We start from the raw sequence: 26447 nt of genomic DNA on the forward strand, positions 1-26447 counted from the left end.
TAAAAAAAATTTAATGAGAACAAACTGTAGAGAGACCTTGAAAGTGAGTCTGCAGGTTGTAGAATCAAGCCAGAGTTGTGGTGAATAGAATAGATATCCTACATCTGGGTAACTGACTGGGAAATGTATAAGCACTTGGATAGCTCTTCCATTTCATGCACATCTGCTCTTAGCCCATCCTCCCGCCATCCTAGTATAGTGTCTGTCGTCCTCACCTACCATCCCAACAGCTTCTGCATCCAGCTCATAATTCTCTGAAACTTTCGCCACCTCCAATGGGATCCTATCACCAAGCACATGGTCTCGGCCTGAAACGTCAACTGTACCTCTTCCTAGAGATGCTGCCTGGCCTGCTGCGTTCACCAGCAACTTTGATGTGCGTTGCTAGAATCCATAAACTCTGCCACCGAGAGATATGACATGCTTGATGGGGTGAGTGGCTGCTTTGGGAGGTGGTACACTTCTACTTTTTACACTTGGGTTCTGGCTGTTCCTGAAGAATAGGCTCACGGTTCACGACTCACTATGCCATTCTGGATGTTCCATCTCCAATATGAATGGTCATGGGCTAGGGATTTTCAAGAATCAGTGTGGATCTTACACTTGCTTTGAAGAGGCTTTGAGTTCATGGTGATCTGTTGCCAAAGTAGAGTTTGGAATAACATGAGTACTTCAAAAGTTGATGTTAGGCATAACTAGTCCATTGGAGCTGACTATCTGCAAGTAGAGTCAGTGCTGAGGAGAATGGACTAGGAGTGCATGCTCACATTTGGTTTACATCATCCCAGTGAACAAGGATGATCAATTAATTCAGCGCTGATGTTATCTCCTCAATGCTTTGAGGTGTGGGCTGTTAAAGTTCACAATTTGAGGCTTACAGGAGACTCTAAGACATAGGAGCAGAATTAAGCCTTCAGCCCATCAGTTCTGGTCTGCCAGTTGATCAACGTTGATTTATTCTCTTTCTCAATCCCATTCTCCTGCCTCCTCTCCATAATCTTTGATGTCCATACTAATTAAGTACTATTTTAAATATACCCAGTGACTTGGCCCCCATCGACATCTGTGGCAATGAATTCCACAGATTCCTCCTCCTAAAGAAATTCCGCCTCATTGCTGTTCTAAAGGAATGTCCTATTCTGAGGCTGTGCCCTCTGGTGCTAGGCTCTCCCACTAATGGAAACATTCTCTGTATGTCCACTTTATCTATTCAGTAGGTTCCAATGAGATTTCACTCATTTCTCTAAACTCCAGCAAGCACAGGCCAAGAGTCATCAAATGCTCCTCATACATTAATCCTTTCATTTCCGGAATCATTCTCGCAAACCTCCTCTGTATCTTCTCCAATGCCAGCACATCCTTTCTTAGATGTGGGGCTCAACCACCGCTGCCCAATGAGCTTTGTACCTTGTTTGCAATTGCACACTAAAAGAGACAAAGTTTCATCTGCTTTAACTGGCAGATATGGGAAGTAGACCTTTATTGTCCAAGGGTAGTATGGGCCAGCAGAGCAGGTTGATTTATATATGGTTCAGTGAATAAATCAACAATGACTAGAGACTGATGTTTGAACATGGATATTATGCAAGCAGTAGCAGCATACAGTACAAATGGACCATATGTAATAAAATCTGACGACAGATTCAAAACAATTAAACACATAACCGTGAGCACATAATTCAGCAGAACACATTACTAATTACTTACTTTAGCATTTACTCTTTAATCAAATAATTTGTCATTACAAATAACTCACCTCAGCTGAAGAATAGCCTGACGACGAGTACCGTGACACATCAAAGTCATCATCACTGCAATTACATAGAAGTAGGCAAAGCTTAATTTTTCAAAATGCAAGTCTTTGAAAGTCTTACCTTAGATATACAGTACATGGTCCTTCAGGATCTTATGTTCAGGGCAAAAATGTTACACAGGGACCAATTTGGTAAAAGCAATCAGTACATGAAATCTATTTTTAAAAAAAACACATAAAATAGATGCTCAAGTGACAAAAGCATCTGAATTTTAGTAAAGAGACTGCTTTATGAAGATAAATTAATTTTGTTTAAAGAGCCAGGATGAAATGTTCATATTTATTGAGGGAACATTTAAAACTCATTCTAAAAATAGGTTTGCAATTAACACAGCATGCAAAGAATTTTAGTATTGAAGTATGAATTTCATGAATATAATTACCCACAACTTAAAACCAAGAAGAGCAAAGGGTGCCTGGGAGTAAGATGCAGGTTCCTTTCCAAGTCACACATTATCCTGACTTGGAAATACAGTCTCTGGTCATTCACAGTCATTGAGCTTCAATATAATCGAATATAACATACCTATCAGTGTCCAGAGCAACCAAAGGTTTTTCATCTGGGCTTTGGTCTAGGGAAGAATATCCTTTATTTGGTACAACCAACCTGCCAAAAATCACAAATTAGTAGGTATAAACTCTTAATTTAAAAAAACATATATCCTATTTTATTCAGCTGTTTTATTCCAGTTTTAACATATAATCCAAAGTTTGACATTCATGCAGCCACTTGTCCTTCCCGATTTCATTGGAAAACCATTGCATTTTATAGAAATAAATGCTGGAAACACTTTAAGTCTGTTTAAAATACAGAACTGAAGTCATGATACAGGAGGACATTTTGACCACCATACCTACAACTACTTAGAAAGAATAATCCATCCTCACCCAACTTCCAAAACTTAGTCTATTATAGCTTTTCAGGGCACAGCTCATAGAATACACAACTAATTACCATTCAGGCATGATAAGAGTTTGTTTCTACCTAGCCATTTTGGTAGCAAGTTCCAGCCTGCTACTATCCTCTGGGTGGAAAAAAAAATCCCTGATCCTTCTCTAATCCTTCTGTTAGTTTCAGACTAACAAGACAAAATCTGCAGATGCTGGAAATCCAAGCAATACATACAAAATGCTGGAGGAACTCAGCAGGCCAGGCAGCATCTATGAAAAAGAATACAGTCCACACTTTGGGCCAAAACCCTTCAGCAGGACTGGAGAAAAGAAAGAGGAGGAGTAGATTTAAAAAGTGAGGGGGAGGGAGAAACACAAAGAGATAGGTGAAACCGGGAGGGGCAAAGTAAAGAGCTGGGAAGTTGATTAGTGAAAGAGATACAGGGCTGGGGGGGGAATGGAATCTAATAGGGGAGGCCAGAAGGCCATGGAAGAAAGAAATGGGGGGGGCAGGGAGCACCAGAGGGAGGAGATAGGCAAACAAGGAGATACCGTGAGAGAGGAAGAAGGGGATGGGTAATGGTGAAGGGGAGTGGGGCGCATTACTGGAAGTTCTAGAAATTGATATTCATGCCATCAGGTTGGAGACTACCCAGATGGAATACAAGATGTTGTTCCTCCAACCTGAGTGAGGGCTCATCGTGACTGTAGAGGAGGCCATGGATAGACATATCGGAATGGGAATGGGAAGTGAAATTATATGGATGGGCACTGGGAGACCACACTTCTTCTGGCAGATGGAGCTTTGGTGCTCGGTGAAGCGGTCTCCCAATCTATGTCGGGTCTCACCGATACATAGGAAGCCACACCAGGAGCACCGGACACAGTATATGACCCCAACTGACTCACAGGCAAAGTGCTGCCTCAGCTGGAAGGACTGTTTAGGGCCCTGAATGGTAGCGGAGGAGGAGACATAGGGGCAGCTGTAGCACTTGTTCTGCATGCAAGGACAAGTGCTAGGAGGGAGATCAGTGGGGAGGGATGGATTGAATGGACAAAGGAGTCACATAGGGAGCAATCCTTGCGGAAAGCAGAAAATGGGTGGGGGGATGGGAAAAATGTGCTTGGTGGCAGGATCCTATTTTGGAGATAGCAGAAGTTATGGACTCTCTTGTCCATTCATTCCCCTCCCTCCCCCCACTGATCTCTCTCCTGGCACCTAACCTTGCAAGCAGAACAAGTGCTACACTTGCCCCTACAACTCCTCCCTCTCTACCATTCAGGGCCCTAAATAGTCCTTCCAGGTGAGGTAACACCTCACCTGTGAGTCTGTTGGAGTCATATACTGTGTCTGATGTGGTCTCCTGTTTATCAGCGAGACCCAACATAGATTGGGAGACTGCTTCACCGAGCACCTATGCTCAACCCGCCTCCCAGTTTCACCCATCTCCTTGTGATTATCCTTCCCCCACCTTTTAAATATATTCATCTTTTCTCTCTAGTCCTGCTGAAGAGTCTCAGTCCAAAATGTCGACTGTACTCTTTTCCATTAATGCTGTCTTGCCTGATTAGTTTAGGACTAAGACCTTTTGTTTTTGACACCTTTGCCAATGGGATTAGGTCCTGTCATCTTGGCTCTGCATAGTTTTATATACCTCAATTAAGTCTACTTCTGTCTGGATAACCACAATTCCAGCTTATTCGTTCCCCCCCAGTACTGGGAACTTCCTTGGAAATTTCTTTGAGCACATTTCTAGTGCAATCACATCTTTTCAGTTTTATGATGATCAAAACTATTGGCAATACTCAAGCTGGGATTCGACTTTCACATATTTCTGAGATAAACTTCAGGATCCCAAATTCTGTGATGGACTAACAAAGGGAAGTACCTAGCCTGCTTTATTAACCAGTTTCTTGACCTGCCCTCTCCCTTCAGGAATTTGTGGGTGTTACTCCAAAGTTCTTTGGCTCCTTCACATCACTGACTTGACTCAAATGCATGCTCCTTAAATAGTGATAAAACATCATATTTTCTTTTAATTTATTCTACACATATTTTCCCACCCTACTTTAGTTTTGTATGTTTAAAACTTCATTCCTGTACTTCTGACACTCTTCCTGGCATTCTACTACATTAAAATGTCAGTATCAAATACAAACTTCCCTTTTTACCTCATTATCCAGAGGGTTCTAAATTCGGCAGTCACATTCTTACCTTTCTGGGAATGTCCTTAATTGCTATGTCTAATATAAATAGCTGCTTTTGCTAGTTAGCTGTTGTAAAATAAAATGGCTTAATAGCGGACCTTCATATAAGGCAGATTTTCACCTTGTGACAGATCAAAGAAACAGCAAGCGATATTACAATCACTATTGTAGTACTCTTGTATTATAGGTATTGCACAGCAAGAACATTTATAAACATCTAATGCTAATGGCAATTACACAATTATTCCATAAATAATCAAGTCATAATACGTTGCAGTACAATTGGAATAGCACACAATAAACCAGCAACTTTGATGTGTGTTGCAAGAACTTAATTTCTATTTTGCAATTTCTATGTACAATTTTTAAATTTATAAACATTATGCTATAAAGCTTCAAGACTAATTCAATACATGGTTAACCAGGTTAAGGAACTTTAAGGTTTCCTTACATAACAGGCTGGAGAGTTTAATGAAAGTTAAAATTAGGGAGGTCCTGAAAACCACTAAAGGGTAAGAGATGGTACAAACCGAGTTCTGGATTTGCATTTGGAAAGTTCAAAACTAACTTAAGATTTATGATTAAAAAATCCAAAACAAAGCTGATAAAAGTATGACACCTAGTTTTATAAACATGTACTGCATATGCTTGTGAATATTTGACTGTGTTTTGTGGATCTGTCTTTTCACACATTACAATAAGTACTGAACAATATTAAAATGAAACTTAGATAAAATACATTTTTTTCTTTCTATTCAGACTGAATGGCACAGAAGGCATGAACGGCTGTGGACACGATGTTTCCTGTGGTGGGGGAGTCTAAGATCAGAGGACACTGCCTCGGAATAGAGGGACATTCATTCTGAATAGAGGGACATTCATTCTGAATAGAGATGAGGAGAAAATTCTTTGGCCAGAAAGTAGTGAATCTGTGGAATTTGTTGCTACAGGCGGCTGTGGAGGCCAAGTCATTGGTTATATTTATGGCAGAGGTTGACAGATTCTTGATTAGTCAATACATGAAGGGTTACGGGGAGAAGGCAGGAGATTGGGGCTGAGTGGGAAATTGATGAGCCATGATGAAATGGTGGAGCAGACTCGATGAGCCAAATGGCCTTATTCTGCTTCTATATCTTATGGCTCAGTGACCTACTCCTGATTCTAATTGCTAATGGTTCTTTTTTTGAAATTAATCTGTATAATATGGGTTGATCTTAGAACCATTCTTTATCAACATCTGCTCATTTATGAAAAAGTCACATCACAAATTATCACAGTAATTTATGAAAAGATGATTCATCATTCAAATATTCTTGAAGCTCTAAAAGTTATATTAATACTAAATACTCACCTTGTCCGTGCCATCACATTATTCTTTTTTGGTTGCTGGTTGACAGGGCTTCCAACATTACCATTCTTCAATGAGCCTTTCCTGGCTAGCTCTCTTTGTTTCTCTGTAAATAGACATATTAAATACTTATTCTTTGACTGGCATTTCATATTTCATACAGATTTATTTATTTATTTACACCTGAATATCCCCAATAGTTGTGCAGTAAAAATCCACTATCCAACTGTTTGGAAATCCCAAAGAATAAGCATCTAGCTCACTGAGACCTCCATTCCCATCCACTTTTGAAACTTACATTTGCTGGAGAATTTGATATATTACCTTGTAATATCTTGTGAATAGGAAAAAAGTGTGAAGAAGGATTACTTGGAATAACATCCAGTAATCTTGTAAATCTATTAATGTGATAAATCTGCTATGCCAGCACCAAATTCCAGAACGTGCCAGAGTAAGAGTTATATTTTAGTATGGAGCAGGCAGAATTGCATGTGGGAAGGCCACCTGGATGAAGACCCATCCATTAACAAACATAAAAGAACTGCAGTTCTAATTGCAGATCTCTGCATCATGAATTGTTTTAAAAATATAGACAATGGGGCTATTTTTCATTCCTAAATATTCATTAAAGGAGTACAATACCATTCCCACAAGATTGCATCCATATGACTGAGCTTGCGAGACAGTAGCAGACTACCTCCTATCAAAACAATAAAATTCCATTTCATTACTGACTTTTTTATAATTTTATTTATTTAGAGATACAGTGTAGAAAAGGCCCTTCTGGCCCAATAAGCTGCAGGCCCAACAACCCACCTATTTCACAGTATCCTAATCACAGTGTCCAATTTACAATGTCCAATTAACTTAAGTCTTTGAACTGTGGGAGGAAACTGGAGCACCAAGAGCTCATGGGAAGAATGTACAAACTTTCTTACAGAAGATGCTGGAATTGAACTCCAAACTCCAATGCCATGAGCTGCAATAGTGTTGCACTAACCGCCACACTACTGTGGCAACCCATTCTCAAAACAATTGCTTATAGACCATAAGACATAGGAACAGAATTAGGCCATTTGGCCCATCAAGTCTGTTCTGCCATTCAATCATGCTGATCCCCTTTTTTCCCTATCTCCTCCTCAACCCTAGTTCCTGGCCTTCTCCCTGTAACCTTTGATGCTATGTCCAGTCAAGAACCTATCAATCTCTGCTTTAAATACACCCAACAACCTAGCCTCCACAGCGGCTTGTGGCAACAAATTCCACAAATTCACCACCCTTTGGCTAAAGAAATTTCTCTGCATCTGTTTTGAAAGGGCGCCCCTCTATCCTGAGGATATGCCCTCTTGTGCTAGACTCCCCTACCATGGGAAACATCCTTTCCACATCTACTCTGTCTAGGCCTTTGAACGTTCAAAAGGTTTCAATGAGATCCCCCCACCCACCATCCTTCTGAATTCCAGTAAGTACAGACCCAGAGCCATCAAACATTCCCTGTATGATAACCCTTTCTTTCCTGGAATCATCCTTGTGAACCTTCTGCATCCTAGCTGTTTCCTCAACACTACTGGCCTCTCCACCAATCTTCATATCATCTGCAGACTTGGCAACAAAGCCATCTATTCCATCATCTAAATCACTTATATACAGAAAAAGAAGTGGTCCCAAAACTGACCCCTGTGTAACATCACTAGTCCATGGCAGCCAACCAGAAAAGGATCCTCTTATTCCCACTTGTGGCCTCCTACCAATCAGCTAGTAACTTTCCTGTAATAGCGTGAGGCTGCTTATCAAGTTAAGAGCCCATGTGTGGCAACTTGTCAAAGGCCTTCTGAAAGTCCAAATATACAACATCCACTGCATCCTGTTTATCTATCCTACTTGTAATCTCCTCAAAGAATTCTAACAGGTTTGTCAGGCAGGATTTTTCCTGAAGGAAACCATGCTGACTTTGTACTACCTCGTCCTGTGTCACCAAGAACTCCATCACCTCATCCTTAACAATTGACTCCAACATGTTGTATACAAGTATCAATTTGTAACACTTGATTACTCTTATTGCAAACAACAGGAATTCCGCAGATGCTGGAAATTCAAGCAACACACATAAAAGTTGCTGGTGAACGCAGCTGGCCAGGCCGCATCTCTAGGAAGAGATGCAGTCGACGTTTCAGGCCGAGACCCTTCGTCAGGACTAACTGAAGGAAGAGTGAGTAAGAGATTTGAAAGTTGGAGGGGGAGGGGGAGATCCAAAATGATAGGAGAAGACAGGAGGGGGAGAGATAGAGCCAAGAGCTGGACAGGTGATAGGCAAAAGGGATATGAGAGGATCATGGGACAGGAGGTCTGGGAAGAAAGACACGGTGGGGGGGGGGACCCAGAGGATGGGCAAGGGGTATATTCAGAGGGAGAAAGAAAGTGAGAGAAAGAATGTGTGTATAAAAATAAGTAACAGATGGGGTACGAGGGGGAGGTGGGGCATTAGCAGAAGTTAGAGAAGTCGCTGTTCATGCCATCAGGTTGGAGGCTACCCAGACGGAATATAAGGTGTTGTTCCTCCAACCTGAGTGTGGCTTCATCTTTATAGTAGAGGAGGCCGTGGATAGACATGCCAGAATGGGAATGGGATGTGGAATTAAAATGTGTGGCCACTGGGAGATCCTGCTTTCTCTAGCGGACAGAGCATAGGTGTTCAGTAAAGCGGTCTCCCAGTCTGCGTCGGGTCTCGCCAATATATAAAAGGCCACATCGGGAGCACTGGACGCAGTATATCACCCCAGCCGACTCACAGGTGAAGTGTTGCCTCACCTGGAAGGACTGTTTGGGGCCCTGAATGGTGGCAAGGGAGGAAGTGTAAGGGCATGTGTAGCACTTGTTCCGCTTACACGGATAAGTGCCAGGAGGGAGATCAGTGGGGAGGGATGGGGGGGACGAATGGACAAATGAGTCGTGTAGGGAGCAATCCCTGCGGAATGCGGGGGGGGGGAGGGAAAGATGTGCTTAGTGGTGGGATCCCGTTGGAGGTGGCGGAAGTTAATAATATGTTGGACCCGGAGGCTGGTGGGGTGGTAGGTGAGGACCAGGGGAACCCTGTTGCTAGTGGGGTGGCGGGAGATGCATTTAAGAGCAGAGTTGATGGTGGAGGAAGGGAAGACCCTTTCTTTAAAAAAAGACATCTCCCTCACACATTCTTTCTCTCTTTCTCCTTTTTCTCCCTCTGTCCCTCTCGTATCCCTTTTGCCAATCACCTGTCCAGCTCTTGGCTCCATCCCTCCCTCTCCTGTCTTCTCCTATCATTTTGGATCTCCCCCTCCCCCTCCAACTTTCAAATCCCTTACTCACTCTTCCTTCAGTTAGTCCTGACGAAGGGTCTCGGCCTGAAACGTCGACTGCACCACTTCCTAGAGATGCTGCCTGGCCTGCTGCGTTCACCAGCAACTTTTATGTGTATTACTCTTATTGATTCGTTCTTGTACATTTGTATAAATGGCAGTAGAGTATTGTAACTAAAAGAAGTGTCATCTCACAGCCCCAGTGACCTGCATTCAAGCCAAACTTCTAGTTTTGTCTCAGTGAGCACTTGGGGTTTCCCTGGGTGTTTGAGTTAAGGGATTAATTGCCTATTGCAAATTGTCCCCTTCATGGGTAAAGAAGTGGTAGAACTTGAGCGAAGTTGATGGGAAAATAAGAAAGTGTAGACACAAAATAATCTGCAGATGCTGTTGTCAAAGGAACACTCACAATGCGCTGGAGGAACTCAGCAGGTCAGTCAGCATCAGTTGAAAAGATTAGTCAACGTTTCGGGCCGAAACCCTTCGTCAGGACTGAAAGAACAACTTTGGGGAGGGTTTGAAGAATGCTGGTAGTTGAAAAAAAACAGTAATTTTTAAGACAAAGGGGTGGGGGAGGGGAAGCAAGGAGGTGATTGGCAGGAGAACAATAGTAGAAGGGGGTGGAACTATGAGGGAGGTGATGCGAAATAGGGATAGAGGAAGGGAGGGGGAGGGAATTACTGGAAGTTGGAGAATTCTATGTTCATACCAAGGGGCTGGAGACTACCTAGATGGTATATGAGGTGTTGCTCCTCCAACCTGAGTTTAGCCTCATCATGGCAGTACAGGAGGCTATGTATGAACATATCTGAATGGGAATGGGAAACAGAGTTGAAGTGGGTGGCTACTGGGAGATCCTGTCTGCTGTGGCGGACGGAGTGGAGGTGCTCGACTAAGCGGTCCCCCAGTCTGCGTCGGGTTTCACCGATGTAGAGGAGGCTGCACTGGGAGCACCGGATGCAATAATGACCCCAACAGACTCACAAGTGATGTGTTGGCTCACCTGGAAGGACTGTTTGGGGCCTTGAATGGTGGCAAGAGAGGAGGTGTAGGGACAGGTGTAGCACTTACGCTTACAGGGATAAGTGCCGGGTGGGAGATCCGTGGGGATGGACGTGCAGATAAGTGAGTCGTAGAGGGATCGATCCCTGCGGAAAGCGGAGAGGGGTGGAGAGAGAAAGATATGCTTAGTGGTGGGGTCCTGTTGAAGGTGGCGGAAGTAGCGGAGGATAATGTGCTGGATCCAGAGGCTGGGTGGGGTGGTAGGTGAGGACAAGGGGAACTCTGTCCCTGTTGTGGTGGCAGGAAGATGGCGTGAGGGCCGAAGTGCGGGAAATGGAGGAGATGAGGGTGAGGGCATCATTGATCACCGTATAAGGGAAACCACGATCCTTAAAGGAGGAGGACATTTGAGATGTTCTGGAACAGAAAGCCTCACCTTGGGAGCAGATGCAGTGGAGACAGAGGAACTGGGAATAGGGAATGGCATTTTTGCATGTGGCAGGGTGGGAAGAGGTATAGTCGAGGTAGTTATGAGAGTCGGTGGGCTTGTAGAAGATGTCAGTGGACAGTCTGTCTCCAGAGATGGAGACCGAGACATCGAGAAAGGGGAGAGAAGTGTCAGAGATAGACCAAGTGAAACTGAGGGCTGGGTGGAAGTTTGAAGTAAAGTCAATGAAATTGACGAGCTCAGCATGGGTGCAGGAAGCAGCACCAATGTAGTCGTCAATGTATCGAAGGAAAAGTTGGGGAGCAGTACCAGAATAGGTTTGGAGCACAGACTGTTCCACATAAACAACGAAGAGGCAGGCATAGCTGGGTCCCATGCGAGTTCCCATAGCTACACCTTTAGTCTGAAGAAAGTGGGAAAAGCCAAAAGAGAAGTTATTAAGTGTGAGAACCAGTTCCACCAACCGGAGGAGGGTAGTGGTGGTGGGGAACTGGTGAGGTCTATTATCCAGGAAGTAGTGGAGGGCTTTGAGGCCTTCTTGATGGGGAATGGAGGTGTATAAGGATTGGACATCCATAGTAAAAATGAAGCAGTTGGGACCGGGGAACTGGAAGTTATTGAAGAGGTGGAGGGCATGAGATGTATCGCGTATGTAGGTGGGGAGGGACTGAACTATGGGTGACAAAATGGAGTCCAGGTAGGCAGATACAAGTTCGGTTGGACAGGAGCAGGCAGAAACTATGGGCCTACTGGGACAGTCAGGCTTGTGTATCTTTGGGAGGAGGTAAAACTGAGCGGTACGGGGTGTGGGAATAATGAGTTTAGCGGCTGAGGATGGAAGGTCTCCGGAGTTGATAAGGGCGGTGATTGTACGGGAGACAATGGTTTGATGTTTTTTGGTGGGGTCCTGTTCCAGGGGTAAATAAGAGGAGGTGTCAGAGAGCTGCCATTTGGCCTCAGTGAGGTAGAGGTCCGTCCGCCAGACTACTACGGCACCACCTTTGTCAGCAGGTTTGATGGTGAGGTTTGGATTACTGCGGAGAGAGAGGAGGGCAAAATGTAGTGCAGGATTAATGGGTGCTTGACTTTTGTTCTGAACTCAGTGGGCCAAAAGCATCTGTTTCTTTGTTCGATGACTCTATGGCTGTTTTAAACAAATATCAGTACACAGGAGAAAATGGACAAGCTTGTACCAGAGACTATTTGGAAGGATGTGCACTTGAAGCTTAAAAAATGGCATAAATACGTTGACCTGAAACATATGACACCAAGTTCCCGAGAAGTGAAAGTAAATAATGAAAAGGTCATCCATTTTAAGGCTGAAACTCCCACAGGGAATCATATAGACTACATCACTGTAGCCATCTCAGTACTGGATGTGCTTTCTGCCAGCAGAAGATAGCTGATGATTCAGATGATATTTTAAAATCAGGGATAAGAGTTTATCTTCACCAGAACTAAAGATACCGATTTCCGCATTATCTGTAGCTCCTGAGTACATCTGCTTCCCAGACGGAAAACTCTACTTTACTCTGCCAAATGTACACTTCAGCAATATTGTCAGTTAACTAATGTACTGAAACAGCTATTTAAACAGACAAGTACAATTTAAGAGAAAAGGAAAACCACATCTAATGAGGACAACCTTGTTGCGGTTTGGAGGCTTGTGTGCCCCAATGACTTGGGAAAGCTACGGTTGCAAGAAAAATGTTTGGAAACCCTTTGCAGTTGCCTGGTTTTCTGCATTAGTTATGCATAAAATGTGGTCTGATCTTCACCGAAGTGACAATAACAAACAAACACAATCTGCCTAAAAAAGAACAAACAATCGTACTTCTCTTTGTTACTGAGTACACCATTGAAACAATCAGAATCTAAATTCAAAACAGTATGTGAACCTCCCGGGTAATGCCTTCTACAAAAACTATTTGAAGTCAGGCGTTCCAGTCAATGAGATGGGATTGGAGGTGTGGATTGTAAAGGGCCCCTGCCTTATAAAAAGGCCACACAAAATCAGGTTACTGACAGCCGGCTCTTCTCAAGAAAGATCTGTTTATATGCACCATGCCTCGATCAAAACAACTTTCAGAGGACCTTAGAAGAATTATAGAGATGCATGAAGCTAGAAAAGGCTACAAAAGCATTTCTAAAGACCTGAGTGTTTAGTCCACAGTAAGAGAAACTGTCTACAAATGGAGGAAATTTAGTACCATTGCCACTTTCCCTAAAAGAGGGCATCCTGCAAAGATCATGCCAAGAGCACAAAGTGCAGTGCTGAAGGAGGTGAAAAAGAACCCAAGGGAAACAGCACAAGACGTGCAGAGATCTCCAGAACTTGCTAAAGTCACTGGTGACCACTATAAGAAAAGCACTGAACAAGAACAGTGTTTACGGAAGGATACCATGGAGGAAACCATTGCTCTCTTAAAAAGCAAGATAAAAGGGTCTTTTAAGAGGCTCCTGGATAGGTATATGGAGCTTAGAAAAATAGAGGGCTATGGATAACCCGAGGTAATTTCTAAAGTAAGTACATGTTCGGCACAGCATTGTGGGCCAAAGGGCCTGTATTGTGCTGTAGGCTTTTTATTTCTATGTTCTATTGATGCACGTCTCAAGTTTGCAAAAGACCACCTGGATGTTCCATTCAAACATTTCGGCACAGAAACAGGCCTTTTGGCCCTTCTTGGCTGTGCCAAACCATTTTCTGCCTCGTCCAACTGACCTGCACCTGGACCATATCCCTCCATACACCTCCCATCCATGTCCCTGTCCAAGTTTTTCTTAAATGTTAAAAGTGAGCCCACATTTACCACTTCATCTGGCAGCTCATTCCACACTCCCACCACTCTGTGTGTGAAGCCGCCCCCACTAATGTTCCCTTTAAACTTTTCCCCCTTCACCCTTAACCCATGTCCTCTGGTTTTTTTTTCCTCCCCTAGCCTCCGTGGAAAAAGCCTGCTTGCATTCACTCTATCTATACCCATCATAATTTTATATACCTCTATCAAATCTCCCCTCATTCTTTTACGCTCCAGGGAATAAAGTCCTAACCTATTCAACCTTTCTCTGTAACTCAGTTTCTCAAGTCCCGGCAACATCCTTGTAAACCTTCTCTGCACTCTTTCAACCTAATTAATATCCTTCCTGTAATTAGGTGACCAAAACTGAACACAATACTCCAGAATCGGCCTCACCAATGCCTTATACAACCTCACCCTAACATTCCAACTCTCATACTCAATACTTTGATTTATAAAGGCCAATGTACCAAAAGCTTTCTTTACGACGCTATCTACCTGTGACACCACTTTTAGGGAATTTAGTATCTGTATTCCCAGATCCCTCTGTTCTACTGCACTCCTCGGTGCCCTACCATTTACCTTGTATGTTCCAACTTGGTTTGTCCTTCCAAAGTGCAATATCTCACACTTGTCTGTATTAAACTCCATCTGCCATTTTTCAGCTCATTTTTTCAGCTGGTCCAAATGCCTCTACAAGCTTTGAAAACCTTCTTCACTGTCCATTACACCTCCAATCTTTGCATCATCAGCAAATTTGCTGATCCAATTTACCACATTATGATCCAGATCATTGATACAGATGACAAATAACAATAAACCCAGCACTGATCCCTGTGGCACACCACTAGTCACAGACCTCCACTCGGAGAAGCAATCCTCCACTACGACTCTCTGGCTTCTCCCATTGAGCCAAAGTCTAATCCAATTTACTACCTCACCATGTATACCGACCGACTAAATCTTCCTAACTAACCTCCCATGCGGGACCTTGTAAAAGGCCTTACTGAAGTCCATATAGACAACATCCGCTGCCTTCCCTACATCCACTTTCCTGGTAACCTCCTCGAAAAACTCTAATATATTTGTTAAACATGACCTACCACGCACAAAGCTATGCTGACTCTCCCTAATAAGTCCCTGTCTATCCAAGTACTTGTAGATCCTATCTCTTAGTACTCCTTCCAATAATTTACCTACTACCGATGTCAAACTTACTGGCCTATAATTTCCTGGATTACTTTTTAAGCCTTTTTTTAAACAAGGGAACAACATGAGCTATACTCCAATCCTCCAGCACTTCACCCATGGATACCGACATTTTAAATATATCTGCCAGGGCCCCTGCAATTTCAACACTAGTCTCCTTCTAGGTCCAAGGGAATACCCGGTCAGGTCCTGGGGATTTATCTACTCAGATTTGCCTCAAGATAGCAAGCACCACCTCCTCTTCAATTTGTATAGGTTCCATGACCTCACTACTTGTTTGCCTTATTTCTACTGACTCCATGCCTGGCGAAGGGTCTCAGCCTGAAACGTCTTCATATAGATGCTGCCTGGCCTGCTGCATTCACCAGTAATTTTTATGTGTGTTGCTTGAAATTCCAGCATCTGCAGATTTCCTCATGTTTGAGTAAATCACAACAGAATGGTTTAAAAGAAAATCTGTGTTTTGGAATGGCCAAGTCAGAGTCTAATCCTTAACCATGCAAGGTCCCCAGAAATATTGATGAACTGAAACAGCTTTGTATGGAGGAATGGTCTAAAATTTCTCTTTGCCGTTGTGCAAGTCTGATCAACAGCTACAGGAAATGTCTGGTGCTCAACCAGTTATTAAATAGAAGGCTTCACGTACTTTTTACAGCCTGGATTGTGAATGATTGAACAATGTGTTCAACAAAGACATGAAAAGTGCAATAGTTCGTGTGTTATTAGTTTAGGCAGATTGTGTTCATCTATTACTGTGTGGCTTAGATGAAGATCAGACCATATTTTAATGAGTAATTAATGCAGAAAACCAGGTAATTACAAAGGGTTCACAAACTATATCTTGCAACTGCATGTTGTCTGAAGTCCGGCCTTTATGCTTTGCCTCTTGGTAGGGTCATCCATGGCAAACAAGCGAAAAGTTAGAGGCCAAAGTAAGAGTGGGGTACTGGTCCTCCAGATTTGGGGGTTCAGCTCAGAGCCAACAACCCTGACTGGTAAAACAAAATTGTTAAGGAAACAGCAATAAAGAATCCCTCTACATCTGAGTGGCCAAGGACAGACAGATATGGAGGACTTCATTGCTGCTCTAAAAGCCAGCAGTGTAACGAGCAGTAAGTAATGAGTATTTACATATATTTTTAAAATACATTTTTAAACTCAAAAGTTAAAAGTTTTCTCACTTCGTTCATGTTTAAAAATATCACTGACAAAACAAAATTGAAAGTGGATTGTCAAAACAAAAATTTGAAGCTGGAAGGGAGTGAGACAGAAAGATTAGGTTTACAAAGATGATTACTTTACTTAAAGATAACTGAATATAATAACTAATCTCCACCAAAGTGAAATATTTTTTTGAAAAATACAAGGTGAAATAATACTGATATTAGTTCCTTAAGGTTGTCATAGTCGGGGGAATTAGTGGGGTTATTATTGCTCCTTCGCTATCACAGCATCCAAGTCTTGTAACTCTCTGCCCAACACTAACATCAAAGTATCTTCTCAAGAAGTCATGCAGCAATTCAAGCTTGCAGCCTATAATATTTTAAGGCAATTTAGGCTGGTCTGGTCAGTGGAAAATGAATAAAAACCTGAGCAGGTAGTGTGTACAGCATGGCCAAACAGTTAGATCAATCCTACTTGGGCTCCTTGGTCCTCCTATATTTCCATGCTCTGCTTCCTAGAATCCACATTCCTTTCCTCAGTCAATACCGCATGCAAAATAAAACTATTCTTAGGAGTACAGAAACTTAGAAGTACAAGCACCCACATTCCATAATATTAAAAATTAATGAATTTTAAGTAAATATTAAGATTCAAAAGATCTAGCTAAGCAGTTAAATAGTTAATGCTATTATTTACAGTTTCAGACTCTCTTATCATGAAGTTCTCTCATGTTGGAAGAAAATAACAATGTTCTGATAGACAAAAATAACCAAATCCACACTCATGAATTGTACTAACAGTGAAAACTAAGTTCATGCCTAAATCAGGCAATGATCAACTTCCGCGAACAGTGGCTGAGCTCTGATGGAAACATGAGAGACAAGCAGAAAATTTGTACGTTGCTTCTATTATGATAAATGCAGAATTTGTGTTGGCGCGTGGCCAAGTGGTTAAGGCGTTCATCTAGTGATCTGAAGGTCGCTAGTTCGAGCCTTGGCTGAGGCAGCGTGTGTGTCCTTGAGCAAGGCACTTAACCACACATTGCTCTGCGACGACACCGGTGCCAAGCTGTATGGGTCCTAATGCCCTTCCCTTGGACAACATCGGTGTCGTGGAGAGGGGAAACTTGCAGCATGGGCAACTGCTGGTCTTCCATACAACCTTGCCCAGGCCTGTGCCCTGGAAACCTTCCAAGGCGCAAATCCATGGTCTCATGAGACTAGTGGATGCCTATCATCATCATCAACTGCAAAATTTAGTGGGGAACAGGCTGCCAGAGCCACATGATCAGGAATGCTGGTGATGTTCCAGAATACAGGATTGGCAGGCCAGCACAACTGAGCTAGAGACCAAGTCTCAAAGGAGCCACAATATTGTAATTCAAGTACAGCACTATTCAATGGAAGTTTGAATAGTTTAAGAAAGGCAAGCTATTGTAACTGAACGCAATTTAAATTCTGCAGGTATATTAATTGTATTGGAAGAATGCTCCAATATTTTGTCCACAAGTTTCCTGTAGGGTGTGTGAGAACTGTAATTTTAACTTGGAAGACATTTAATTTTATATCCTTTACATTTTAGTAGGGCTGATAAATATCAGTAAATTTAATTTATCCACATTTTTCTTCCGATACAGTCCATTTTACAGCAATGTATGCTTACATTGCCCAGGGGAATGAAGCTTTAGTGAGACTGTGTCACAATAAAACATACCAATAAGTGAATTGAAGCTAAAATCAAATTCAGTATTAAATGAAAAGGACAGTTTGATCCTGAATGTTAACATGAAAGTAACCAACAATTTCCTCGTAATAAAACCAGAGTATTAGATTCAGTCATTGTAACTCACCAATTTTCATCTGCAGTGGGGATGGCTTGTAATTCATTGCCACAGTCTCGCCCTCTTGGATGTCACACTCGCCTTCAGAGATGGAGGTAGCGGTGGGATCCTGTTTGGAATAATCAAGTATACTTTCATTACAACCCAGATTCTAAAATTATATTACGTGGAGTTTAAAGAAATTGTATTATACCAATTCAGCTTATGTGCAGCAATTTTTGCTTTGTAATTTTGTCTGCATAAGCACTTTACAACAGTGATTTGCTAAAGTAAATTAGGATGGCATTAGTCTTCTTCGACCAGTTCCTGGCACTTGCTTTTCGTTCACAATTTTAATTCTCACTCGGTTATAGGTGTAAATCCAGTAAACAAGTTAGTTCACTTGCTGGACTTTGAGTCAAAGGATGATATTCTTTGTTACAAATTACACTGGCGAATTAAAAAAACTTTCTTCAAAACCGATTCAATTATTCATTCTGAGGAATTTCAGTCCAAAGACTTGCCCAGTAGAAACTTCACGAATGGTCTCCAGTGTTCATCCAAGCAGCCACTGGAAAGGTACGTCACATCCGGAGTTTCTCCAGTTGCAGATGATTTCCCTCCATAGTGGGGAGCCCTGTACGAGGTAAGTTACAGCAGTGGTTTGCCACTGCCTTCTGCCAGGTGAGTTTCCAAGGAGATCACCAGCTCTCACAAATGGAAAGCGTGCAGGGGAGCCGGCTGGATTTGAACTCGGAATCTTTTGTCCCGAAGTCCAGCACTGATGCAGCTACGCCACCAGCTGGGTCATAAGCAGCCAATAGCCTCAGCAAAAGAAAAACCAAAAAGGTATTGTGATTGATGGAGAACTTTCAATATTAAATTAATTTGCTCTCTTTTTGCAAAGTAAGGTTACTTCAGCTATTCAGCATGTTTGAATAAAGCATCAGAAGAAACATTAAAATGTAACTATATACTCAGCGGCACTTTTAGTCATAGGAGTGGAACTTGGTGTGGTTGTTTGCTGCTGTAGCCAATCCACTTTAAGGTTTGACATGCTGTGTGTTCAGAGATGTTCTTCTGCACACCACTGTTGTAACACGTGATTATTTGAGGTACTGTTGCCTTCCTGTCAGCTTGAACCAGTCTGGCAATTGTTCTCTGATGTCTGCACCCACAGAATTGTTGCTCACTGCGTGTTTTTTTTTGTTTTTTCATACCATTCTTTGTAAACTCTAGAGATTGATGCGTGCGAAAATCCCAGGAGATCAGCAGTTCCTGAGATACCCAAACCACCCCTACTGGGACCAACAATCATTCCATAAAGTCAATTAGATCATATTTCTTCCTCGTTCTGATGTTTGGTCTGAACAACTGAACCTCTTCACCCTGTTTGTAGGCTCTTACACATCATGCTGCCACATGATTATCTAATTACATATTTGCATTAATGAGATATACCTAATAAAGTGGCCACTGAGTGTACATTTAAGATTCAGATTGTTTAATGCCATTGTTTAGTGGCAGCTTATCATTGTTACTTTTAAGAGATATCTGTAGTGTTTCAGTGGCAACATCTTCATAGAAAATAGACCAGTAGAGCATAGTCTAGCCCCTTCAGCTCAAGATGTTGTGTCAATTTACTCCAAGATCAATCAAACTCTTCCCTCCCACATAGCCTCTGGTTTTCATTCATCCATGTTCCCATCAAAGAACCTCTTAAATGTCTCCAATGCGTTTGCCTCTATGACGACCCTTGGCAGGCTGCGCTACACACCCACCATTCCAACATATCTGACATCCCCCTCTATATTTTCCTCCAATCACCTTAAAATGGAGGAACCCATACGAGGTAGGCAATTCATGTTCACGTTTAATGTCATTCAAACATACACGTGTACATTGTTCCTCTGGGACCAAGGTGCAAAGCACAGTACGTACAGTCACACAAAGTACACAGTCCTGATAGTACATACAGTCACAAAATAATATTAGCACACCCGAGTGGAGATTGGTGGTGCATTGAATGCTATCCTGCAGCCATGTTTCTACATGCATGCAGACATTCCTCATCTCGTGCTGGGTCAGCTGCAGATGAAGGCGATCCAGCTTGTCTGCAGTAGTACCAACTGCAGCAGTACCAACGGAAGAGCAGGCCTGCAGGGACTACCATGGATTCCAGCGAGCCTACCGCCCCTCTGCTCCGTTCCAAACCACCTCCAGCACCTCCTCCCCAGTGGTTGTAAAAGGAATGAGGGCCTCATCCGCACAACAACCAAGGCTCCTGTACTATCAGTTTCATCAATGAACTAGACCTGCAGTACTTCGTATTACTCAGGTCCAACAGGGTGTTGTGATCACAAGACAAACATTTGCGCCATTCGTTGGACCCAGAAAGGCCACTGCGACCAAGCAAGCACACCACCACCATCTTAGCAGAAGACCCCGCTCCCCGCCCCCCCCCGCACAGATGCTACAGAAGACTCCCGAGTTCAAATCCTAGTCGGCCTCCCCCACCCCAAGCACGTTTTCCATCCATGCCGGGTTCAGCGTCGAGCTAGCCACTCGGCCTCATAAAAAAAGGTTCGAGCCAGGAACGTTCATATCGTGACCCGGTTAATCCGAAAGGAGACCAATCCTGACACCACGCGCCAGACAAGAATGGCCGACTGTCTGGTGCGACACGCTAAAAAAAAGCAATTCACCAAAAGAACAAAGCTTCCAAGTTACCTCCCTACCCTTAATCCTACTCCTCCTCATTTTACAAAAATCTAACATCTAACAGACCACAACATTTTTAGACCGGCCACGTTCTGCAATGCAGGGCTGTTCCAGAATATTCAAGTCAATGGGGGAATTATTGGAAGACTCTCAGTGGCCTCCTCAACGTGGTTGCAAATTGCAATATTATTGACCTGAAATGTAATGTGATATCTTTGCTTGCCTATGCACTAAAATTAAGTTGGTTGGAGACAGAACATTCTCGTCTCCCAGCAGCCAACCTTTGATTTAGTTCGGTGGCTCAAATTCTGGAATAAACCAAAAAAAACAGTCTGATCATTACCTGTGCACTTCACTGTGACTATTAACAAACATGAAATGGAGAAAGAAATGGCAAATCGAATAAAGTGTCAGGATATGTATGGTCGTGCACTTTGTTGGAAGAAATAAAAGGACAGACTCTTTTCTAAATGGAGAGAAAATTCAAACTACTGAGGTGCAAAGGGCCTTGGGAGTCCTTGTGCAGGATTCGCCAATGGTTAAATTGCAGGTTAAGTCGGTGGTGAGGAAGGGAAATGCAATGTTGGCATTCATTAGGAGAGGTCTAAAATATAAAAGTAATCACGTAATGTTGAGGCTTTATAAAGCACTGCTAAGGCATCACTTGGAGTATTGTGAACAGTTTGGGGCCCCTTATCTAAGGAAAGATAATTGGAGAAGGTTCAAAAGAGCTTCACAAAAATGATTCTGGGATTGAAAGATTTGTCATAAGAGGACTGTTTGATGGCTCTGGGTTTCTACTCACCAGAATTCAGAAGATTGAGGAGTGACCCCATTGAAACTTATCAAATGATGAAAGACTTCAATAGAGTGGATGTGGGGAGGATGTTTCTATAGTGAGGGAATCTAAGACCAGAGGACAAAACCTCAAACTATATCTTCTGTGACTCTATAGAGCCACAGACAAAACGTGCTTTCAGTTAGATTAAATTTATGGATTTAAATGCAGCAGCTGCAGTCAACTGACATCCACGCCATTCATGAGGGGCCACAGAGCCAGTTATGTGTTCAAGTATTAAGAAAAAGAAAGATTACCTTTGTCACATGTACACTGAAGTATACAGTGAAGTGTGCTGTTTGAATCAATAACTAACAGTACAAATGTACTGGGGCAGTCAGTAAGAGTCAAATGCTTCTGACACAATCATAGCATATGCTCATAACTTACTAACTCAAACTTGTATGCCTTTCAAATGTGGATGGAAATTGGAAACACTCGGAGGAGACCCCCATGGTCATGGGAAGAAAATGCAAACACCTTACAGACAGCAGCAGGAATTGAACACTGATCTTACAGCTGCTGCTGAAAGCATTCAAAGTTCAAAGTAAATTTATCAAAGCATGTATGCACTATACAACCCTGAAATTCTTCTTCCCCCAGTCATGAAACAAAGAAACACCACAGAAACCATTCAAAGGAAACATCAAACATTTAACACGAAAATAAAGAACTTATGAAACATCAAACCACAGAGTCCTTGAAATAGTCCAGGGATGCTGAATTCAATTTAGCGCTGTTGTACATTGACTGCAGGCCGCAAAGCCAGTACGCCCCAATCAAAATCGCACAAAATAGCAATAAAGGAGGAGTAACCAGAAACCAGAAATACATACAACATGAACTGCAGTGTCCAATCCACAAACCATGTCAATTACACCTTTCCCAAGATCCCGACACTATCCCCTGGCAAAGGTGAGCGAGATGCCGAGAGCCAGATTGGACATATGCAGACAGATGGCACCAAACAGCCATTCACCTTCTGCTCTCATCCTTGTTAATTTTAACATTGCTCGACACTTTCAACTGGCGAGATATGGAGTCGATCATTGTCTCCAGGCTGCACACTCCACCCCAAACCTCACTGAGCTCCCTCATAGACAGCAAAGTGCCAGATCACTCAATCAGCCCGAAGACAAGGCATCAAAATGTAAACCACAGGTTGCAATCACACTTAGCTTGGTGGTAGTCATATCTGAAAGTAGTAGTTTTATGAACTGTCTGAAGAATGTTGCCCTTGGTCGCGTTGTTCACTGGCGCCATCTTCTTCTATCCGCCTTGCTAAACGTCACGCTAAAGTGTTACATTAGTTTACACTGAAAAGCCTGTTTCTTCTTATGAAACAGGACCTGTAACTGGGACTGTGTTAATTAAATTAGTAAAAGGGTGTAATAATTATTAGCTGCATTAATTCTGTGCATCATTTATTAGTACACTTCCCTCGGGGAAATACTGGGAGTTTCTGCTGAGCTACAACCAGAGTAGATGAGGCTTGAAGAATACAGTGCACAATTACAATCACCCAGTGACTGGAAAGCTATTCCAAGGTCAGACCTACACATCATAATTGCCAGCAATGATGCCCCCATAAAAAGCTGGTGGCACTCAACAAGACATACAGGAATATTTATACCAGGCTAAAATAAAATCTTTTTAAAAAATATATTACAGATTGCTTCAGCTCACTTAATGACCATCAAGATCATTTATGGCACAAAGTGGCAATTCTTCTTGGATAGTCTTTCAAAATACAAGATAGATTGTTTCAATCAGTTCCATTGCTTCTGAGGTGGCTGATGAAAGCCATGAAGGTATCTGCAGAATTTGCTTCAGGTAAATGGGCATGTTGGCTGATGAATTGTCCCAGCTGCCATTTTCACTGGGTTTTTGCATGCTCCAAAAGATTTCAGTGCTATCCCAAATGGATCTTGTCTATTGTATACAGAGATTTCCCACGAGTCAACGAGGAGTGACAGCGACAGAATATTCTTCCCAAAGTGACTGAGAATATTCTTGAAACTGAAATACCATTTCTATTTCAGATATATAAAGTGTAAAAAAGAGAGTAGATATCAGACCGCTCAAAAATAACATTGCAGGGATAGTAAAGGGGGGCAAAGAAATAGCAGACAAACTTGATATGCATTTGTGTCAGTCTTCACTGTGACAGAAATCAACAGTATGCCAGAAATTTGAGAGTGTCGGGGGCAGAAGTGAGAGTAGCCGGTATTACTATGGAGAAGGTGCTTGGGAAGCTGAAAGGTTTGAACTTAGGTAAGTCACCTGGACCAGATGGACTACACTTTAGGGTTCTGAAAGAGGGAGCTGAGAATATTGTTGAGGTATTTGAATGACCTTTCAAGAATCACAAGATTCTGGAATGCTTCCCAAGGGAACTTGCAAATGTCACCCTACTCTTTAAGAAGGGAGGGAGACAAATGACAGGAAATTATAGGTTAGCCTGATTTCAGTGGTTGGTAAGATGTTATTTTATTAAGGATGTGGTTTCAGGGTACTTGGATGCACATGATGTGATAAGCCAAAGTCAGCATGACTTCCTTAAGGGGAAATCATGCCCAACAAATTAGTTGGAATTCTTTGAGGAATTTGTTGACTGGCAGGTGAAAAAGAGTGGGAATAAAGGGGGCCTTTTCTGGTTGGCTGCCATTGACTAGCAGTGATCTGCAGGGGTCGGTATTGAGACTGCTACTTTTCAAGTTGTATGTTATGATTTAAATGACAGAATTGTTGGCTTTGTGGCAAATGATACGAGATAGGTGGAAGGGTAGGTAGTGCTGAGGAATCAGGGAGTTTACAGAAGGACTTGGATAGAATGAGAGAATGGTGCAAGAAGTCGCAGATGGAATATAATGTAGGGAAGCGCATGGTCATGGTCATTGGTAGAAGGACCTCAAAAGAGAGAATTTGTAGAATGTATAAGGGATGGCTTTTTAGAACCGCTTGTTGTTGAGCCCACTGGGGGATCAGCTGTGCTAGATTGAATGTTGTGCAATGACCTGGAGGTGATAAAGAGAGCTTAAGGTTAAGGAACCCTAGGAAACAGTGATCACAATATGATTGAGTTCACTTTGAAATTTGAGGAGAAACTAAATTCCAATGTGTCGGTATTTCAGTGGAATAAAGGAAATTACAATGTCATGAGAGGGGAACTGGCCAAGTTTGATTGGAAAGAGACACTAGAAGAAAGGACAGCACAGCAGCAATGGCTGGAGTTTCTGTGAAAAATGAGGGAAGTGCAATACAGATATACTCCAAATAAGAACTTTTCGAATGGAAGAAGGACACTACCATGGCTGACAAGTGAAGTCAGAGCCAAAGCAAAAGACAGGACATACAAGGAAGCCAAAGTTAGTGGGAAGATAGAGGATTGGGAAGCTTTTAAAAACTTGCAGAAGGAAACTGAGATGGTCATTAGGAAGGAAAAGCTGAATTATGAAAGGAAGCTGGTGACTAACATCAAAGAAAATACTAGAAGTTTTTTTTAAAAGGGTAAAAGAGAGTTGAGGGTAGATATAGGACCAACAGAAAATTGCACTGGAGATATTCTAATGAGAGACGCAGAGATGGCAGAGGAACTGAATGTATATATTGAATCAGCCCTCACAGTGAAAGACATCAGCAGTATACGGGACATTCAAGGCTGTCAGGGAAGTGAAGTATGTGCAGTGAAAATTACGACTGAGAAGATGCTCAGGAAGCTTAATGGTCTGAGGGTGGATAAATTTCCTGGACCTCATGGAATGCACTCTTGGGTTCTGAAGGAAGTAGCTAGAGAGATTGTGGAGGCATTAACAATGATCTTTCAAGAATAGGTAGATTCTGGCATTGTATCGGATGACGAGGAAATTGCAAATGTTACTCCGCTATTTAAGAGGGTGGGAGGCAGCAGAAAGGAAACTATAGACCTGTTAGCCTGACATCTGTGTTTGGGAAGTTGTTGGAATCGATTGTAAGGGATGAGTTCAGAGTACCTGGAGGCACATGACAAGGTAGGCCAAAGCCAGCGTAGTTTCTTGAGATGCAGATGATTAGACAACCCCAATAGGCAGACCACGAGAACCAAATGTCTGGACAGCGCTGATCCATTGGCACTTACATGAACGCACCTGTCATAACATGTAAATAAAGTGTGCGCTGCTCTAATTTATTTTAACTTCATCCCACACCGTACACTTGACCCACGCCCCCGTACAGCGCACGACCTACTGCGCGCTCTCTGCGGTCCTCGACCAGGCAGCGGCACGCACCAGCTACCCGCCTGTCATCTAAAAGTGAATTGTTACCAGCCGTAAGTCATGGACCCTAAACCAAGAAATGCAGAAAATGTAGTGTACTTGGATTTTCAGAAGGCCTTTGACTAAGAGCCGCACATGAGGCTGCTTAGCAAGATAAGAGCCTGTGGAATTACAGGGTAGTTCCTAGCATGGGTGGAGCATTGGCTGGTCGGCAGAAAACAGAGTGGGAATAAAGGGATCCTATTCTGGCTGGCTGTCAGTTACCAGTGGAGTTCCACAGGGGTTGGTGTTGGAACCGCTGCTTTTTACAATGTATGTCAATGATTTCGACGCAAACACGAGGAAATCTGCAGATGCTGGAACTTCAAGCAACACACATAAAAATTGCTGGTGAACGTGGGACCCTCCCCCTTTCAAATCTCTTACTATCTCTTCTTTCAGTTAGTCCTGACGAAGGGTCTCGGCCCAAAACGTCGACTGTACCTCTTCCTACAGATGCTGCCTGGCCTGCTGCGTTCACCAGCAATTTTTATGTGTGTTGTTCAATGACTTCGACTACGGGATTAATGGATTTGTGGCTAAATTTGCCGATGATACAAA

At 42.7% G+C, this 26447-nt stretch overlaps 1 protein-coding gene across 3 annotated transcripts in view; it reads right to left on the reverse strand.

Moving 5' to 3' along the window:
* Positions 1–26447, reverse strand: part of fam219aa (family with sequence similarity 219 member Aa) — a 52879-nt gene that overhangs the window by 15997 nt on the left and 10435 nt on the right. For all 3 annotated transcript variants that reach the window (XM_063042785.1, XM_063042784.1, XM_063042783.1), the window contains exons 2-5: positions 18063–18162; positions 6264–6366; positions 2340–2420; positions 1757–1811 (exon numbers count right to left, since the gene is read on the reverse strand). In XM_063042785.1, coding sequence (XP_062898855.1) covers positions 1757–1811; positions 2340–2420; positions 6264–6366; positions 18063–18162 — 339 coding nt within the window. The remainder of the gene's footprint in view (positions 1–1756; positions 1812–2339; positions 2421–6263; positions 6367–18062; positions 18163–26447) is intronic.

This window comes from Mobula hypostoma, chromosome 3, assembly GCF_963921235.1.
Source record: "Mobula hypostoma chromosome 3, sMobHyp1.1, whole genome shotgun sequence".
Lineage (NCBI taxonomy): Eukaryota > Metazoa > Chordata > Chondrichthyes > Myliobatiformes > Myliobatidae > Mobula > Mobula hypostoma.